Source organism: Sciurus vulgaris (genome assembly GCF_902686455.1).
Source record: "Sciurus vulgaris genome assembly, chromosome: 2".
Lineage (NCBI taxonomy): Eukaryota > Metazoa > Chordata > Mammalia > Rodentia > Sciuridae > Sciurus > Sciurus vulgaris.
The window spans coordinates 85,165,841-85,187,845 of NC_136462.1; the positions used below are offsets into that span (position 1 = coordinate 85,165,841).

A 22,005-nucleotide genomic window follows, 5' to 3' on the forward strand; every position below is an offset into this window, starting at 1 on the left:
AAATGTCAGGTATTGTCTTCATTTTTTGCATTTGCCAAGAGTTTCTTTGTGCCCTTAGATATGGCCTATTTTAGAGAAAGATCCATGTTCTGCTGAGAAGAAAGTGTATTCATAGATGGATGGAACATTCTACATATGTCTGTTAAGTCAAATTACTAATTATATTTTATAGTTCTATAGCTTCTATATTTAGTTTTTGTTTGGAGCATCTATCCAGTGATCGGAGATGCATATTAAAGTCATCTGGTATTATTGTGCTGTGGTCTACTTGATTCTTGATATTGAGAAGGGTTTTTTGGATGTATGCAGGTGCCTCAATATTTGGCCCATAGATATTTACAATTGTTATGTATTTTTGGTGTACATTCCCTTAATCAGTATGAAATGGTCTTATTTGTCTCTACTGATTAACTGTGGCTTGAAGTCCACTTTATCTGATATGAGAAAACAAATCCCCGCTGTTTATATGTTCCATGTGTGTAATGATTTTTCTCATTCTTTTACCTTTAGTCTGTGAATATCTTTGCCTATAAGGTAAGTCATTTGGAGACAGTATATTGTCGGTTCTTGTTTTTTAATCCAATCTGCCAGTCTTTGCCTTTTGATTGATGAGTTTAGGTCACTTAATTCAATGTTATTTTTGAGATATGATTTTTATTACCTGTCATTTTGAGTTATTTCTAGTTTTTAATTTGTGTTAGTTTCTCCTTTGATTGACTATTCCTCTAGTGTAGTTCCTCCTTTTGCTGGTTTTCACTTTTATTTTTCACTTCTTCATGAAATATCTTACTGAGTATGTTTTGTAATGCAGGCTTTTTATATGTGAATTCTTTTAACTTCTGTTTATCATGGAAGGTTTTAATTTCATCATCAATTCTGCAGCTATATTTTGCTGCACATGATATTGTAGGTTATCATCCATTTTCTTTCAGAGCTTTGTATGTTTTATTCCAAGACCTCCTAGCTTTGAAGGTCTGAGTTGAACAATCAGCTGAAATTCAGATTGGCTTCCCTCTAAATGTTATCTATCACTTTTCTCTTGCAGTCTTTAAAATTGCATACTTATTCTGTATGTTAAGTATTTTCATAATAATGTGCTTTGGTGTGGGTTTTTTGCAATTTTGTATATTTGGGTTTTGTATGTCTCCTATAATTGATTTTCCATTCTATTTTTCAGGTTTGGGAAATTTTCAGATATTATTTTCTAGAAAGGATTGTGCATTCCTTTAATTTGTACCTCTAAGCCTTCATCTATTCCAATAAATCTTAAATTTGGCCTTTTCATGTTATCCCATATTTCTTGGAAGTTTGGTTCATAGTCTCTTAACATCTGTTCTCCATGGTCAACTTTATTTTCAAGATTATAAATTTTGTCTACAATAGCTGAAATTGTCCTCCAAGTTGTCTAGTCTGCTGGTGATACTTTTCAATGAATTTTAAATTTGACTTATTGATTCCTTCATTTTGAGGATTTTTGACTGATTCATCTTCAGGATCTTGATCTTATTGATCTTTCATTTTTTGTATTTTTTCTCTCTACATTTCTTACATCATCTTTTACCAAGTAGATCAGTTTAACCATGAACTTTCTGAATTCCATCTCTGATATTTCCTCTACTGTGGTGTCAATGGAGACTATTGTTGAGGTGTTCTGTGTAGTTTAGGATGGTCTGTTCCTTTGATTTTTCATGTGGTTTGTGTGTCTACCCATATATCTAGATGAATGTGAAGTTGTAGAGTTTCGAACTTATGACTTTAGAGTGTTGCTCTATGTTACTAGTACCTCACAGATGAGGGGGAGAAACCCAATGATAACAACAATCTATCAAACAATATATAGCAGTAGACTAGGTACTTAGTTCCTATTTTCATATCTACACTGTTGATTGGTACAATAGGCAAAAATAGTAGGATCAGCAATTTTCATCTATAAAAGCAGTAAACAATCATGAATTATGCCTGGCTTAAAATCAAACAACAGGTGTTGTCTATGACTTCTGCACATGCCTATAACCATAGGGACTCAGGAGGCAAAGGTAGGAGGATTGTAAGTTTGAGACCAGCCTCAGAAACTTAATACTCAGCTACAGAATTAAAAATAAAAAGGCTGAGGACGTGGTAGAGCACCCCTTGGTTCAATTCCCAGTAGCTACCCCTAACAAATTACAAATGAATAAACTCCAAGAGATATATTATTGCTACATATAGTATATATACACCATCTGCCAATGTGACTAAATTGTAGTTATATTTTCCCACATTTACTCTTTTCTTTGCTCTTCAATCTTTTCTGCATCTCTGACATTCCATCTCAGATTATTTTCTTCTGCCTCAATATCCCTAACTATCCTTTGGTGTGGAGCTACTAGTAGTACTAGGTTTTGTTGAAAAATTTGCTAATTTCCCTTTTAGTTTTCTCAAACTTTTATGAAGCAAAGTTTTAAACATACAATTTAAAGGATTTTACAATTACCACCTAAACTACTGTCTAAAATCTGTAATTATCATTGTATTATTTTATCATAAATCTAGTCTTCCATTCACTATTAACTATCTTATATATTTGAGCATTTTCTAATAAATTGCAGACTTTATTCCTAAAGGCTTTATTAGGCATGTTATTAATTAGGTTAAATAATTATTTCTTAAACAAATGGAACAGAATGAAATGGAACATCACACACTTACCATTGAGTTTTGTCAAATGTATTATTACTAGTTTGGAATTTCTTTTTTTTTTTTTTTTTTTTTTTTTATACTGGGGATTGAACCCAGGGCCACTTAACCACTGAGTCACAACCCTAGCCCTTTTAAATTTTATTTTAAGACAGGGTTTCACTGATTTGCTTAGAGTCTTGCTAAAACTTCTGAGCCTGGCTTTGAACTTGTGATCTTCTTGCCTCCACCTCTCAAGCTGCTGGGATTACAGGTGTGTGCCATTGGGCCTGGCTTGTTATTATTATTATTTTTTAAAAATGTGCAATTGGTGTTTATCTGAATGAATGGATCAATGAGACATAGCTGTTAGGTCATTATGTAAGAAAAAGTTGCAAAGTGCAGGAGTTACGTGATATATAAATATACCTGTGCATTATATTGCATGTAATTTTTAGACATTTTGATTTACTTTTTGGGATATGTAATTTTAAAATATTTGTTCTAATTAGTTATATATGAGAGTAGAATGCATTTACACATTTTGATCGATCATATATAAATGGAGTGTAATTTCTCATTTTTCTGATTGTACATATTGTAGGATCACATCTGTCATGCAATCATATATGTACATGCAGTAATAATGTGTTTCACTCTACTATCCTTCTTATCACCATACCCTTTTCCCTCTCTTTAGTCCCCTCTACCTAATATACAGTAACTCTATTCTTTCCCAACCCTCCTCTCCTTATTGTGAACTGGCATATCAGAGAAAATATTTGGTCTTTATTTTTTTGGGGGTTTGGTTTATTTCATTTAGCATGATATTCTCTAGCTCCAAACATTCACCAGTATATGCCATAATTTCATTCTCTTTAAAGCTGAATAATATATATATACACACACACACACACACACACCATATTTTCTTTATACATTCATCTGTTGAAGGGCACCTAGGTTGGTTCCATAATTTAGCTATTGTGAGTTGAGCTGCCATAAACATTGATGCAACCGCATCACTGTAGTATGCTGATTTTAAGTCCTTTGGGTATAAACCAGAGTGAGATAACTGGATCCCATTCCAAGTTTTCTGAGGAATCTCCACTCTGCTTTCCATAATGGTTGTTCCATTTTGCATTCCCACTAGCAATATGAGTGTACCCTTCCCCCCGCATCTTGGCCAATATTCATTTTTGCTGGTATTCTTGACAATTGCCATTCTGATTGGAGTGAGTTGAAATCCTAGTTTTGATTTGCATTTCTCTAATTGGAAGAGATGTTGAACTTTTTTTCATATATTGTTGATTGTATATCTTTTGTGAACCATCTGTTCAGTTCCTTACCCATTTATTGATTTTTTTTTTTTTTTAGTGTTAAGTCTTTTGAGTTCTTTGTGTATTCTGGAGATTAATGCTTTATCTGAGGTACCTGTGGTAAAGATTTTCTCCCAATTGGTAGGCTCTTTATATTATTGATTCTTTTGCTGAGAAGCAGCTTTTTAGTTTAAATCCATCCCATTTATTGATTCTTGATTTAACTTCTTGTGCTTTAGTGGTCTTATTAAGGAAGTCGGATCCTAGGCCGACATGGTGAAGTTTTGGGCCTACTTTTTCTTCTAGTAGTCATAGGGTCTCTGTTCCAGTGCCTAAGTCTTCAATCCACTTTGAGTTTTGTGCAGGGTCAGAGATAAAGGTTTAATTTCATTTTGCTACATGTGGTCCGACTTATTTTTGAAGGGTATATTTTTCTGGATTGTAGTTATTTTTATGTAGCACTATAAAAGATATGATTCCATTGTCTTTTGACTTCCAATTTTGTTGTTAAAAAGTTGGGTTTCATTCTAATTGTTGCTTTTTTAAACTACTTTCTTTGCAATTTTTTTCTTTGCCTTCTTATTTCTAGTTTTACCATGATGTGCATAATTTTATTTGAAGTTCATAAGACTTATTGAATCTATACCTTGGTGTATTTCATCAGTTTTGGAAGATTTTCAGCTATTATCTTTTAAAATATGACACCGTCCCTATTTCCTATCTCCTCTTAATGATACTACAATTATATGTATTTTGGATCTCACTGTATCTGTCTCCTATCTTTTTTTTCTTTTTGGTACCAGGGATTAAACCCAGGAGTACTTTATCACTGAGCCACATCCCCAACCTTTTTTTATATTTTATTTAGAGACACACTGTATTTTATTTAGGGCCTCACTAAATTGCTTAGGACCTCGCTAAATTGCTGAGGCTGGCTTTGAACTTGCTATCCTCTTGCCTCAGCCTCCTGTGCCACTGGGATTACAGGCGTGTGTTACCACACCCAACATATGTGTCTTTTATCTTTTTCTTCATAATTTATTCTGAATAGTTTCTTTTGAACTTTCTTCCAGTTCAGTGATTCACTGTTTGGCTTTAACTACCTCTTCCTCACCGCACCTCAGGCACTCAAAGCTCATAATCAACATCTGTCAATGTGACCAAAGTAACTGATGTTTTGACCCTCAATCTGGGTTTAAATCTATCATTTAATCATCACATCTGTGGGCAGTGAGGCAACTTTTCCACCATCCCCTCTACTTTATGTATGTGATTTATTTGTTTGTCTTTCTTACTCCTTAGGACACATGTTCCAGGAAGGCAATAATTTTGGGCAGTTCAATACACTACTATATCCCGAAAAGCCTAAACAGGTCTAGGCATTCTATGAGCACTCAATAAATATGTACAGAATGAATAAATGATAAGCTGTTTTCATTTTTAAGTAATCACCAAACTTTCTGAAAAGACAAATTAAAAACTTTATTTCTTAAAATTACAACAAATGTTGCATGAAATAATAGCAATAAAGTAAAAAGTTTGAAAGCAGTGAAGGAAAATAGTTGATTGCTTATTTGTTATTTTCTTCCCCCATATTAGTCAGCTGTCCATAGATTTAAGGTACGCAAACAATCTTCCATTTCCCACTTTGAATCCTGACTCCCTGACTTATGCTTTGGATAGGTGATACTCTCCAAAAGCTCATGTGTGATAATGCAAGAACATCCAGAGGGAAATGATTAGGTTATGAGAGGTATAATGTAATTGGTGGCTTAATCCACTGATAAGGAAACTGGGTGGTAACTCTAGGCAGGGAGGGTGTGGCTGGAGTAGGTAGGTCACTAAAGGCATGTCTTTGGTGTATATATTTTGTCTCTGATGAGTGGAACTCTCTCTGCTTCCTGGTGGTCATGTCCTGGGATGATATTTTTCCACCGAGCCTTTTTGCCATAATGTTCTGCTTCACCTCTGGTGCACAGCAATGGAGTCAGTCATCTACAGACTAAATCCTATGAAATTACATGCCAAATAAATTTTTCTTCCTCTAATCATTCTTGATAGGTCTTTTGGCCACAGTAATAAAAAGCTAACCAAACACCAACACAGTGATAGGTCACAGCTACTACTGAAGTCTATTTACTAGGCTAGACATGAATCAAGTAGGCCTAAATTTGGGTGACTCTAATGTTTCATTTAGTATTAGCTTCAATGATCACCTGCAGCACCATCAACCCAGTAGTTACTTATGGTGCAAGGCTCATCCAAGTCCCAAGTTGTATCATTTAGGTTTAAATATCTTGTTTTAACCTTTCCAAAGAAGCTTTCTTTTCTTTAGACTGATGGCAAATGTTGGGAGAAGGTCAATTAAAAAAAAAAATTGTTTTAGTTGTAGGAGGACATAATACCTTTACTTTATTTTGATGTGGTGCTAAGGAGTGAACCCAGGGCCTCACATGTGGTAGGTGAGTGCTCTACCACTGAGCCACATCCCCAGCCTCAAGATCAATTTTTTTCTTAATCAAAAAAATTTTTTTTGGGAATTAAAATGTATGCTCATTATAAGAAGACACAAATTACAGAAATATAAAGAAGCTTCTCTGTGTTTTTCTCCTTCTTGGTCCCTTCCTCCATACCTAAATCCAATTTCAATATAGCAGTTTTATATGTAGCTCTTATTGTTCTCATTCATACACAAATAAATATTTTTATAAGTTCCCAGTGTCTACTATAAAAACATGTAGATACAGGAGAAAAACAGAACCATAACCTAAACATTATTCTTCATTTTTGAATCAACAATATAGTATGGCCATAACTTTAGTTCAGATTAGCTAACCTAGTGATATTTGTTGCTATAATCACAGCACTGGGAATATAAATGCCAGTAATAATTTGTACTTAATGTCAAAACTAGAATTATTCTGTAATTTGCCCATATTTATAGTTAATTCCATGTAGAACTGAGTAAATGCTCCAAGTTGTAGGTTTGATGAAGAGAAAGATAAAAGCACAAAGTTGGTTTAATGTTATACTGTTTTTCAAGTATTTGATGACATATCTAAAATACTCTAATTTTGAAAATAATGCAAAACAAAATGAAAGGCAAAAAAAAGACATGAAAATGATGATGTCTTTCAAAGTTACAAATTCTAGGTTTTTGTGCTTTAATAATTATATAAAACATAATTTCCTATGTAATTATTTCAACAAAAACAAAGTGCTAAGCAATTAAAGGATAAAATTGTAATCAGATGATTATTTGCATAAAAGCAAAATTAACTACTAAGTCATAGTATAGAAAATTAGCAAAACTGAGACTAAATTTCTGTGAACCTTGCTTCTTTATAAATACATTGGCTTTGCTAACAATTAATTTGAAATACTATTTCCCAAAAAGCTGTCTGAAAACAAAACAACTATATAAGGGAGAGTTTCTGAACAGTTACAAATAAGTCTTGATTTTTCTCTTTTTGAAGGTTATACATTTTAATATGATCTTTTGGTTGATTTATGTAAAGCTTTGTATTTTTCATTTTCTCAAGTCCATCACTGCAGTGATGTATAATACATTTTAATATCAAGTTTGCCAAAAGCAATAAAATCAGGGTCTCAAAGAAATTTTAATGTATTTCTCCCATTTTTAACTCAGAGCTTTCCATTATTTAACTATTTTGCTTGACATCTCATGTTTAGGTGATATTTATATAATACTCATATAAATAATTTAAGATTTTAACTTAATGGTAAAATTTAAGTAAATGAAAAAGTTTAATGGTGGTCATCATATATAAAGTGAAAATCTAAATGATAACTTAAAATACGCACCAACAATCTTTCTAAATGTTCAATTTTATATTCTAGTTTGCTTACAGCATTTTTCTATAAAGAAAAAAATAAAGGGACCCATAGAATGGTATTAACATGAAATGGAAAACATCTCTAAGAGTCTTTATGAAGAAAAAAAATGAAGTATAAATAATTTGAGTTAAGTTGAAAACTTCTTATTGAACTTCTATCTAACACTTCAAAAGCTGAATCAGAGGATAAGACAATGAAAAAGGATCAGTCCTCAAGAAATTTGCAACCTAGTAGAAATAATTAAGTCCTTGATAACATAAAGCTGAATAAAGTTATTTGTCACAAAAAGGGAAGAACAAAGTGTTAGGGAAGTTTATCTTGTTGATTAAATGCATAAAAGTATTAGAGCTCAGGGTTGTATCATGGATAAAATGTAAACAGTTAAAGGGAAGAAGAAAAGAAAGCAGATAAGACAAAATGAGCAAAGATAAGGGAGGACAGAAGCAGAAGGGAGTATCCAAACGGTTCAGTATTATTAAAGCAAAGGATACATACAGGGGAGGCCTAAGAGAAAGACTGAAAAAGGATCCTATAGACATATGCCAAATGGCCTTCAATTCATGGCTAATCATTTTATCACTTTAGAAAGGAATGTAACACTATCATGGAATTCTGTGCAGGGAAATGAACACTAGAAATGAAAATCAATACAGCAGTGGAATTGACTATGGAAAGTATGGAAGCTAAGAGTCAACTGAAACTAAAAGAATTTGGGTAATATACAACTTTAATTGGAGAGATGCACATAGAGTAAGAGAAATATTAAAACTAGAATATAAAAAAATGAGATAACCAATTGAATGTTTATGGTGAAGAGATATAGTTTATAGAATGATGCCAAAATTCTGTGCCTGAATCATTAAGGGTAAATCAGTTGTGCTAAATAACAAAATGGAGGAAAAAATACTTGGAGTAGGAAATGAATTCAAATTTTATACATAATTACACATAGTCCTAAGTCCATATTTAATATATCCAATTTTACAATGGATATAAAAGCTATCTAATCAGAACTCTGATGAACTAAATAAAAGTTCTAATAAATAACTAAATAATATAAACTAAATCAAAGTTTTGAGAACTGAATATGTGGGTAGACAGGCCATATTCATACACAGGGAGACTCAACATTACCAAAATGTCAGTTTAACTTAATGTGTCATTCAACACAATTCCAATAAAAAGCCCAACAAGGTATTTTGTGGACAAGAAACAAAAGACACAGTATAGTCAATATAATATTGAAGAAGAACAAAGTAAGTCAGAAGACTGACACTATCTGATAAGACTTACCATAATGTTAGAATAATCAAAAAAGTGTGGAGTTGGCAAAGGGGTAGGCAGGGCAATGGAACAAAACAAAGAGTCCAGAAATAGTTCACACAAATAACTAAAATAACAAGACAATAAAATGAATAAAAATGGCGCTAGAACAAATGACTATTTAATTTTAAAGAATAAATATATACACTGATTTTATGTCCTTTACAAAATCAATTCAAAATGTATTAAAGACCCAAATGTAAAACGCAAAATGCTGTCCAACTCTCAAAGATAACAGAATAAAATCTAGATAACTTGGGTTTGGGTGTGATTGTTTAAATTTAACAATAAAGATCCAATAAAAGAAGGAAAGAGCTGATAAGCTGGACATTAAAATTAAAAACGTCTGCTCTGTGAAAAACACTAGTATGAGAAGGAGATGACAAACTACAGGATGGGAGAAAATATCTGCAAAAGATATATCTGATAAAAAAGTGCTATTCAAAATATATGAAGAACTCTTAATGTTCAATATTAAAGTAAATAATCCAATTAAAAATGGGCAAACGATCTACAGAGAAATTTCACCAGAGAAGATATATGAATGGCAGATAAGCCTAGAAAAAGATGCTCAACATCATAAATTGTTAGAGAATTGCAAACTTAAACAACAATGAGATAACAAAACCAACTATACTGGCAAAAATTCAAAACATAAACAACATCTAATGCTGGCGAGGATATGGAAGAAAAGAAAGTCATTTATTACCGGAGGGATGCAAAATAGTACAACTATAATGGAAGACATTTTGTTAGTTTCTTACAAAGCTAAACATCCTTTCATTATACTTTTATAATCTAGTAATGATACTCATTGGTATTTACACAAATGAATTGAAAACTTACATTTACACAAAAACCTGCACATGGATATTTATAGCAGTTATATTCAAAGGTGCCAAAAGGTAGAAGCAACCAAGATGTCCTTCAGAAGGTGAAAGGATATAATAAACTTTGGTATGTTCAGACAATAGAATATTATTAGGTACTAGAAAGAAATGAGATAACAAGACTTAAAAAAACACAAAGGAAGCAAATTTATAAGTGAAAGAAGCTAATCAAGAAAGGATACATACTAATGATTTCAACTATATGACACTGTGGAAAAAGCAAAGGTATGGAGACAATAAAATGAGTGATTGCCAGAGGTTAAAGAAAACCAAGGAAGAAATGAATAGGTGGAAGAAAGATTTTTAAGGGGACGAAACTATTCTGTATGATACTGTAATGGTGGATACATATCATTTAACATACAAAACTCATAGACTGTAACACATCAACAGTGAACCTTAAGGTAAACTGTGGGTTTTTAGTGATAATAATTCATCAAAACAGGTTCGTCGACTGTAAACATATATGACTCTGGCATAGGAAGTTAATGGTGGAGTAGGCCATGCTTGTGTGGAAAGGGAAGTATATATGGGAACTCTGTACTTCTCAATTTTGCTGGAAACTAAAAACTGTCCCCTCCCCCTCTTTTTTTTTTTTTTTTAATTGTGTAAGGTAAAAATGGTTATAAAATAACAAATAAATGTTATGGTATTATTTATACTTGTTCAGTAATATTGATACTTTTGAAACATAAATATATTCAAAACAAAAATGAGAGATCACTTTGGTGATATGCAGTAAAATAAACTTGACTGGTTAAATAAAGCGATAGACTTTTCATATGCCTCTGTATTATGACGAAGTTTGCAGAGATAGGAAGGAGAAAGAGGAAAATAGTGGGATGAAATAATTGCACACACAGGAGATGCAGTAAAATTAAAGGGGAACAAAAGGAACTTATGTCACATAGAGGTCACAGAAAGTCTGTGTTAACCAAAGAAAAATTCAGCACAGAGCAGTTGGCAATGTTAATGAATAAGCCACTGACATTTTTTTCAATTGATCAATGTTTCCATTAATTTCTTCTTAAAATGCTTTTTCAAAAATTATGTATATAAGTAGATGTTTTGTAGTTGTCAGGCTCTGGAGATACCTAAAAAAAAAAAAAAGAAAGAAAAGGAAGAGAAATTCACCATTTTTATTTTTATTCAATGTCAGTAGATATCTCACCTTAAAGATATAACATTGTAATGTGCAATAGGGAAATTGACTGTGAAGACTGATGAAATACCAAAACAGTAAGATGAATAGTGAACTGTTTAGATAGAGTAATGGGAGTAGTATCTAATCAATATTGTGCAGCAATAGCTGAAGGACCTAAAAGTAAGGGGTTCCTTTCAGTAAGTCTGAGAAATGTTTGGATAGTATTATTCATACTCTTGAGGGTTACCAGTTTTTTGATAAAAGGCAACTAACAATCATCTCCCAGCCCAACTGACTGACCTATTTTCAGTCCTGTTCATCATCATCTTTCTGGAGAACTGGTACCAGTAACTATTTTCCATTATGAAAGCTCACATTCAGACATTTTGGCATTACCATTCTTCTACTTTTGATGAATCCTCATTAATCTTTTTGATCCTTCAGATTTCCTATCACATATATGTAAGCAGAGGGTGTCTCAAGATTTGGGGAAAAAAACAAACACACAGAAGACTTTTTCTAATCTTTTTTTCCTGTCACTACTCTCAATCCTCACACAATATCAGTATTTCTATAAAGACAGAAATATATAAAGCAATATCTCAAGGATCAGATGATCTAATCCAGATCTTTACCAATTCCAATGGACATCTTTAAATTGGCATATTGCTCTATTTAAAAAAAAAAAAAAAAAAACTCTACTGTACTTTTGCCTCACTTTCCATCTTTCTCTTGCACCTCCATTCTGAATATTTTCAGGAAAGCTGTTATATCTCCTTTCTTCTTATTTGTATGAAGAAGATCCAATTCATCATTGAATCTTCCCTGTAATGCTTATGCCCAATAACCTAATTCTTACCTTGCTACATGATTTAATACTTGGTTTTATATTGTCCTTCATTTTCTTACTGTTTAATGTATATATTATTCCCATTTCATTGACTGTAAGCTTTTCAGAAACATAATGTCTTTGTATCATAAAGCTCTTAAAATTATAAGCAGCTGTAATATTCTTAGTTATTTACTGAGGACCTGGAAAAAAAATCACTAATGACAAAATCCATTTTCTTTTTCCTGTCATGTACTGTCATAGAATTATATATACAGAGTCAATGTGTGTATCTCAGTTTTCTAATAAAATCACTGTGAATCTTAGATTTACTTGCCTTGTCTTCCAAGTGCAATTCTAAAAAACGTAGATAAGCCACAGGTGCAAATGCATCAGCTGAATGTACAACTACTTCTGAGGAATCCCTGAAATATAATTTAGAATGCATTTACTACACAAATTATAGCAAATCATTCCTGCTACTGACAGAAGAGACCAAAAATCCTTGCTTTGTACTAATTTCCATTGATGTACAATATGCAGTGATTAACATATTTTTAATGATTAACTGGGAAATAGGATCAAGAACAGTAAATTTTTAAGAAAAAACAGTGAAGTTTTTCATCTTTACAAGGACACAAAGTTCAACTTTCAGGTTCACTCAAAGCTCTGGGAACAATTTTAAGACTTAAACTTCTGCTCAATTTCATTTTCACAAATTTGCTTGGTAGGGGCTAAACATTAAACATTAGTGCTTTATCTTCATTATTCTTTTCATTTTCAAAAGGTAATTCATTCAATGTTTCACACAAAATCTCAATTATCCTTCACAAAAGCATTACCCAGGATGGTTTAAGCCTTGGCTGAACTCTTCACACTGCAATATCATTGCTATTAAAATTGATCGTCTGACATAGTAATTACCACATTCAGGCAAAACAGTATGAACTGCTTGCTGGCACCATATGGATACAGGTAAATTAACTCAACTTTTATCAGAGATACCCTGTAAAGCATATAAGAATAACTAAGATTATGTCTGAAGTTCTAATAACTAATTATTTTTTATTATTGCTTATTGGGAGTGATAATGCTTTGCATTTTAACCAAAAATTTAAATAGAAATACCTCTTTTATCTCTTCAATGCCTTAGGAAGCAGTTCCATTGTTTGTATTAATATTGTTAGCATTTTGATCACTGTAGTATAGCAGAGTAAATCCTTACTTTGACCCCTTAGTCACTAAGGCAAAAAAAATTTTTTTTGAATCAACTTTTGTGATGCAAAGTTACTTAGTAGCAATAGAAGAAAACTCAAAATACTTGACCACAAAGTACTAAGTTTTCATGAGCAATATGTTATACTTTCTATTTGAAAGATTCAAGAGAGATTTAAAAACTATGTTTGATGCCAGGCATGGTGGTGGATTATGCCTGTAATACCAGTGATTCAGGAGGAATCCTTGTCAGGAGGATTGCAAGTTTGAGGCCAGACTCAGCATCTTAGCAAGATTCTATCTCAAAATGAAAAATTAAAAAGACTGGGGATATAGCTTAGTGGTAAAGGACCCCTGAGTTGAATCCCCTGTACCCCAAACAAACAAACAAAAACAAAAGTATGTTTGATGATTTTTTAGAGACTGAGTTACATTTATGAACCTTTATATCTTCTTTCTGCATTTTGTTAATTAGATTAGGAAAAGCAACATTATAAAAGACTTCTTTTATATGCAATTATAATGTACTAAGATATTAATAATAACTAAAATGATCACTAGAGTAGAGGAAACAGATCAGGGGAAGGGAGGTTGGGTGGGAAAGTGAAAATATTACAGAATGTGACTAATCAGTTTATGTTATATGTGCATGTACAAATACAGCATAATAAATTCTATTACTGTGTATAATTATAAATCATCAATTAAGAGACAGAACTTCTTGGACATTAAAGGAAAAGTAAAGTATAACACATAGAAATAGAATCATTGGTGAGTCAGGATCCTGATGAAAAGATATAATTTACCTTCACAGGTTACATCAACCAAACAGAAAGATAAAGTACAGAGGAGCCCTCTTGCTTGCTACCACCTACCTCTCTGGATTGATCCCCACTTGGTTTGTTACCCCTAATTTGTTATTTCTTTATTTCTCAGAGTTGTCTACTCTAGTTGTATTTTGGTTCAGCAATCAGATTCAACCATCAATTCTTGTTACAATATCACTTAACAGATTAAATTTTAATCTGTTTCTGAACCTGGCCTTGGAAACTGATCCTGAGCCTTAATTATGCCTAATTTAGGCAGCTTGGTTTTGATATCCTGGACAAAGGAGTGTACCAAAACTATACTTAATCTGAACCAATATTATCTACTGAAAGGATCTATCACAGTAGAAGGGGTACATGTCTTCCCTTCTTATGTCAGTTATCTCCATTAAAAACAGAAGGATGACAGCAAATAGTTTACTTAACTGATGCAATTACTGCATTTGGAATCAAGGTTTTATCAAGAGAGAATATATAACATTCTTAGCATTAAATAAAAAGGAAATGCGATTTTTGTTGATTCAATTAAATCAGTAATCTCTAATTGATTAAACATCATTTCATTCATTTATATAAAGCAAGAGTCAACTGGAAGAGACTAGATCTAAAACCAGAAGTTTTTAGTTTAGACAGAATATGCTACTATTGCTCTTATTTCTGAAGCTACTTTTTTTTCAAGAATGCCTAGTCTCTATTTGCATCACATACTTCTGAGTTCTAAATGCAGGATCTGTCAGTACATCTTCAAATAACCCAGAAAATTAAGATCAATTGTGCCACACCAAAAACACTTTTTAATTGGCTGCCGTCTTCCCCATTACCTATTAACACAAGTAATCAGTGTGTTACTACCTTTCCTACAAGTGAGGCTTTTCCATTCTAAGAGCTTGCCCATGTTCCCTTTCATTGCTATGTTGGGCTCATCCCTACTTACTACTTTAAAATGGTAGCTAAGTCTGGTTTGAGCCTCTTTCCTGAGGCCACTCTACTGAGATATGAGAGAACCTCAGAAGATACCCTCACCTCAAAAGAATCTCTTACCTCAAAAGAAAATCCCTTGTATTATCTATTGAGCCTCAGAAATGGCTTTTGTTCTTTCCTCTCCTCTAATAAGACAACTGTGATAGGTTGGGGGCAAGATATTGTACACCACTCCTGTTCAAACATATGGTCTCTGTTTTCACTAACATGTACACAGATAGTCTCTGTGGACTCACACCTACCCTCTGTACAAACATCTAGATGTGATTTCTGTGAAGCTTGTCCTGACACCCACAGTTAGTGCTGGTTTTCTTCTTTGTGTGTTTTAATATTGTCTTTCTAGCCCTCTTGTAAAACATCCACTGTAATTGTGTGAGAGGTACACATAGAAGTATATGGAACAAAGCATGTAAACAAAATAATAATGATGATTTAATTATCCTTAATATGCATATTACATTCATGCACACATACATATTAATAATGTCATATAATATTCCTAGCATAATAAAAATAAAGTTTAATGGGCCTAAAAATCTAAGTATAAGAAAAAGAGTTAATACATTTAAATAAATTCTCAGGTAATACAGGATCAATATAAGATGGCAACTAAGTTAAAGTATTTGTTTCCTTCTCACAGTAAAATGCCACAGTATGGTGTTCTGTACTGAATCATATCTTGAGTAGGTAGCAAATGTGAGTAGTTTGGAAAAGTGGAAAATGAATGGACTTTTTTTAATCTTGTGATTTAGTCCTTCCTTTCTTCCTTCATTCTTGTTTTTTCATTACCCTTGTAAGTAACAACTTCATAGTAGTAGTGTAGTAATACTGACCATTCAAAAGGAAATACAGGCTTATCTCAAATACTGACATTAAAAAGAAGTATTCATCAACAGAGAAAAGGAAGTGATTATTTTCGTTATTACAACTTTAGGATTTAAGTTCTGATATATATGTATGAAATAAGAGAAGCTGTAATTTCCCGGCAATTGTCCTCTTTTTTTAAAAGCCAGGCTGTAATTCTTTTCATCAGAACTTCTAAGGGAAAAAAAAAAGATGCTCATTTTCTGATCTAAAATTTGTATTTTAGAGGTAAGTGATTTTATATATTATTTAATATAAAAATGAATTAAAAATGTTCCAAGTAGAATTTTTAAAAATTACTTCTAAAGGTTTGAGACTTTCATAGAAGATTTTTAAAATGTTAAACTTCTAGAATCACTTCAATCTCTAAATTATTTTACCGTACAAGGATTCAATCTGTATTTAAAATATTCCTAATAATAATCAAATAATTTTGCATGTGAAAGTTTATTTTTGTCCTCTTAGATATGGCCTTTCCTTTTTTTTTTTTTTTTTTTTTTTTTTTAAATAAAAAATGTTATTTGAATCAGACATTTGAAATAGGAATCCTGGACTGGGGTTTTGGCTCAGTGGTAGGGCGTTTGCCTAGCACATGTGAAGCACTGGGTTCAATTCTCAGCATCACATAAAAAAATAAATAAAGATATCATGTGCAACTACAACTAAAAATATTTTAAAAAAGAAATAGGAATTCTTATAAATACTCATTTGTATGCTAACTAGGGCAGACCAGTATTTATTATATAAAACAGAAATTATTAAATTTTCCCAAAATGAATTCTAAGGTAGATGTTCCATCATTATTAATGGTCAATTATTAAAGTTATGTTTTGATTGTATCATATGGAAAAGTATCTCTAAATAAAATCTTTCATTTATACATAGTTTTAGAATGGATAATGCATGTTAACTTACATTTGATGCATATTAGGCAGGCATGATAAGGATATTTGTATCTTAAGAAGAGGAAAGATTTTGTACATATTAAGAGATATCCTTTTTCTAATGAACCAGGATAATTCTCAGTCTGTAACCTCTAAATATAACCTAAGACAGGGATACATAAAAATATGCGAAATAAAGCATGTAAACAAAAATAATAATAAATGACAATTTAACAACACAACATTTATCAGTGCCTACTGTATGTTTTGAGAGTTCAGGTATAAGAACAAGCACTGGAAATGATGGCAGCTCAAATCTTCAGAAAGGGAAATATCTAGCAAAGTGGGAAGAAATAGGAAGGTGATTTAAAGAAAAGAAATCAAGTAAGAAAGAAATGAAGCTGAAGACAGATATAACCTATGAAGAAAAGAGAGAAAAGGATATGCTTAATAATCAGAATATGATTGGTGATAAACTGACAAATGAGTAAGAACAAAAAGGCAAGGTTTCCTTTGTGTTCTCAAGGGACATATTGTTGATTTGTCTGTTCACCTCTCTTTTTACAGGAAGAACTCTTGCAGAGAAGGGAAGTAGCTTGCAGTTTCACTTACAAAAACTTCCCTCAATAAATGATTATTTGGCTGCAGTGAACAGTTCAGATGAACAGATGGTTCTAATACACCTTCTCTGACACCTTTTCTTGAATAGTATGACAAATTTCCCTCAAGCCATTGTCTCCATCAGGCTTAAGGGATGGAGATGTCCACAAAATTAAGAGGCTGAAAAACTTCATTTTCTAGGGTAAAGTACTATGATAAAGAGAGGTTCTGGTTGTGAAGTGTAAAGCAATACATGTTTTATAATTATGGACTGTCCATAAAGACTTCTGGAGTACTCAAGAACTTCAGTTTTTCAGGTAAATGGGCAGTCTTATTTGTTGGCATTTCTTCCTCTTAATGTCCTTCCCCGCTGCCAAATTTGGCTAGTCTCATATTAATAAGTAAATATATATCAAGTTTTCCATTATACTACAAATTCACCCTAGCACGTGGATGCTGTTCTTAAATAATCAAACAATGCTATTTCATGGAAGTGATACCTTATGTATGTTTCATTCATGAATCATTGTGTGATCAAAATAGCCAGAAGTATCTCCCATCTGGAGTTTATGACTCTTATTCCTTACTACCTTGTATTGTAATTATATATAGCGATGTCTTCCTCCCACTCCTATGAAGGTAGACACTCTCTTTGGACATTAATAGTTTTCAGTAAAATGATCTGAACATAATAGATACCTCATAATTATTTGTTAAATAAATCATCATTATGTTGATTATTAATAGGAAAGAAGTCAGGAAAAACAAGAAAAAATACATGAATTTTGTACAGGAATTTTGTGATGAAAATATTTTGCCATGTTCTTCTGTTAAATAAACATATTTTTTAGAAAATCTACCTTGAGCTGTCTTAATTTTCTTAAATCACTTCCTCTCTTATTAGTATGTACACAGAATTCAAATCTTATTTTTGAAAAGACCTAAAACTGTCTTTCTAGTCAAGCATAATTCAGACAATCTTTTCCAAGAAGCATAAGAGTTCAGGAAAAGGAGATAAAATGCTCTCTTAGCATATGAGAAGAGTGACATACATTAGAACATGGATAATGATGTAATAAAATGAGGAAAATTCCTGTTTTTCAGTATACTAATTTTAACAATTATGATAAACAAATCAGACTACTCAACATAAATTGAACCCATTTAAAAAACCAAGTTTACACATAAAAATAACCACAAGTAACTGAAGAGAAATATTAAGCATTATTATTCTAACTTTTTAAAGCCAAAAATAAAAGGAAAAAGAGGATGGAGTTAATGGAACCCACAGGCTACTGATGTGGCAGTTTATCAAATGTAGCTGTAATGAAAGATAAATAATACAGGCAATTCACACTTCATGAAAGGATAAAAGTGTCAGTGTGTAGGTACCAGTTTTACTGCAGGCCATAATCAGCAAGTAAACGAAAGTGCAATGTCTAAAAAGTTTATAGCCTTCTATGAAGGCCTCGTCTTGTCAGGTATTGATTTAAGTATTCAGACGACTTCACTGGCATTAAACAAATTGAGTGTTTGTGAACTTAGAGGACAAGTTCTATTTCTCCCAACAAAAGTTGCCTCAAGCTTAATGTTAAGTTGCTTCTATCACTTAAATTTAAGGAAAGGGAAAAAACTTCTGAAATGATATCTTACACAATTATTTTCTTCTTAAATAGAGGGCAATCCAAAGTGAATGTTTCATATTCTCCACCTTCTCCACATATATGGACTCCATATTTCTTAGAAAGCTGAAAATAGGAGGGGGTGGAAAAGTAATAGAAAATAAAATTAGCAAAAATGCCCACTTAACCTGTATTATTTTGTACTAAAAAAATCATGCAGGAAACTGATTCCAAAATAGATTGCAAGCTACAGGAAAATAATCTTTCTGCTTAAAACACATTTAAAATAATTTAAAACATTTTATCATAAAGCATAGGATATTCAATAGTCTCAAAACCTTTACAAAATGGTGAGGGACCAGTATTTTTATTTCTAGTGTCAATACTTACAGATACTGTAAGTTTTAAGAGTGATACTAACTTTAGATTCAAAATGAGGTTAAGCTACTAAGAAGTAAATAATCTATGCAGCCATACTGTGCTCTCCTTGTCCTTTGACCTTTAAGTGTAAGCGGGGAACCCTTTTCTTAGGCCTGTGAACAAAAAAAAAGTCACATACATGGTTATTATACTTGAGGTTATTACTATTAGGTAAATTCCAAGGCTACTAAAAACCAGTGAAGGTCCAAAGTGGTAAGAAGTCTTAAAAAAGTTTAAGTCCAAGAAAAATTGAGAGAGCTTGTAAAGTTGTCACATCCTACTTGAAATTAAAAGATAAGCAAAGAAGCAGAGAACCAACAAAATTTATGATTCTCATTAAAAAATAAGCCATGTTACTAAAATGAACCTGATACCAGAATTTTTAAAAAAATCTCCTACTTGGCTGGTTCATGGATGGTATCAATGCTGGGGAACATTCTCACTGGCTGTTATCAATGTAAATCTTTTGGCTCCTACGTGAAGTCTTTATCACTATGATTCCATCTCCTTTATTCTGAATGTCACAGCTTTTTCTGCTTATAGCCTTTCTTTGCCTAATGTTTTCATAGCCCAAAGAGTGAATTGTTTGATGTTCTGTTACTGCTAGTGCTAGAACTATTGCCTATGTCTTCAGCTTTACATACATAGTTACAAATTTATTAATTTGGTTATTTTTGAAGCTATGATACTATTCTGAACTTATTAAATTTCAACTATCGACCATATGCCTTTAGGAATGTAAAGCATAGGTCTAAGAGAATTCCACTTTTCCCAGTAAGGATGAGTAGTTATGTGAGGCATTATAAAGAAAAAAAAAAAACAAAAAAACAAAACAAAACAAAAAAAAAAACACAAGAAAAGTGAAGGGGAAAAAACAGAGTGATATTTTCTATGAGGGTTCCCAAGAGTAAAGTAGATACATTTTTACCATGCTGGGTCATAAAGCAGAGAGTTAGCAAGGCCAAATTATGAGTTGGTCCCTTGAGTCCAAACAAGAGGAACAGACTACTTTATATTAAACAGAATTTAATTTTTATCTGCTTTGCAGTGAAAACAGGGATAATAATGTGATAAGAATTACAGGGGTGTTTCTGTTTTGTTGGCTAGTACCTATCCCCTTCTTTTCATGGCTGATCTCTCATGCAAGCTTTCCACTGAGTGAACCTTCTAATCTCACATTTATGACTTACTGCTAGCCTTTTTATATGAGTCTACTTTATCATTATTAGTTTTCTTTTGTTAGAAAATGCTTCATTGATTCTTTACATTATTTTTGCAATCCACTATCAAAGAATAACTGGCTTTTTAAATTAAAATTTGGATGGTTGTTTTGTTCTTAGTAGAAATTATATAAGCTGTTATGTTAAACCAGTACTCTTTACAAAAGACTGATATAGTCAAGATGGTGCTCATTAAAATCTGGATGTACCCTGTGATATTTTCAGTTTTTAGAAAATATTTCTATTCATTCAATTAATTCTTTAATAAATACTTATTGAACAATGATTATTAGCTAGGACTTGCTAGACATTTAAGATCCAAAAATAAGCAAGACAATGTCCTTTGTCTCTTTAAGTTTATCGAATATATTTCAATACTACAAAATAATGACATGACAGTGATGTTGTCTCGATAAATGAATATATACAATTTTTCTGCCTTTCTATGAATGATTCACCAGCATAGACACACAGATTCCAAGTCACGAAATCTAGATAAAGGGCCTAGATTTTTAAGATTGAGAAACCAGTTAAGTATTCTGACCATGATTCTTTATAATGTCTCTTGTGGCTCCTCTAAACTATACTAGCTTCAAACTCTAATATACACAAGTACTCAAAAGAAAAACTCACCTTTACTGGCTTACTTTTAGCTAGCTCCAAGGCCTTTTGATGTTGTGAGAGAACTGCCCCATGAAGCAAAGCCTATGCTAGCCACATTTTGAAAATTTCACTATGAAAAATCAAACCCTTAGTGGCACAAAAGTATGATTTATGCATGTAATAGTATCATTTAAGGTAAGTGAAGGACCCAGATATACACATTTCAGAGACACATTTATGGCACAACCTTCAATTCACTTTTCTAAAACTCATAGGTCAATGTTACTAATATTTCACAGAAAACAACAACTTTATTTCTATTACATCTCAGATATGTCCCTGGCTTACCTCAAAATTGGAATTAATGTATGCTATCATTTAGGCATTTCAAATGCAATTTTTGCAGTTATCTTTGATAAGTTTTTCTATCAGCATTATTACAAAGAAAATACTAAAAATCTAGACTGGCCCCGGCACAACGCCCACAATCTCCAGCAATGACTGGGACCAGCCCGCAGTCCAGTGCCAGCATGCTGTGTTCCACATGGTCTAGCGCCCGTGCTGTGGCTGACCATCCATCAACACGTGGAGTTGCCTCTGCCCACTAGCATGGATTTTTCCCAACCTGGAGGCCACTGCTCATAGTGGGGCAGCTCCCTTTGTGGGACACTGCATTATCAAGTACCTCTCAGGCATCCAGCTTCTGGAGAATAGGAGGTTTCAATAGTACAGTGAAGTTTTATTATAGAAT

General features: G+C 32.5%; 1 protein-coding gene across 4 annotated transcripts in view; it reads right to left on the reverse strand.

Annotated features, from left to right (window-relative positions):
• Nucleotides 1–9,254: 9,254 nt before the first annotated feature.
• Nucleotides 9,255–22,005, reverse strand: part of DPH6 (diphthamine biosynthesis 6) — a 209,966-nt gene continuing 197,215 nt past the window's right edge. For 2 of the 4 annotated variants that reach the window (XM_079127488.1, XM_079127487.1), the window contains 3 exons: nt 19,043–19,137; nt 12,356–12,443; nt 9,255–11,139 (listed from right to left, as the gene is read on the reverse strand). In XM_079127488.1, the coding sequence (XP_078983614.1) occupies nt 11,086–11,139; nt 12,356–12,443; nt 19,043–19,137 (237 nt within the window). In that variant the 3' untranslated portion in view covers nt 9,255–11,085. Of the gene's footprint in view, nt 11,140–12,355; nt 12,444–13,146; nt 13,260–16,820; nt 16,953–19,042; nt 19,138–22,005 lie in introns of those variants that run through there. The other 2 variants (XR_013761892.1, XR_013761893.1) reach the window with 2 other exon arrangements.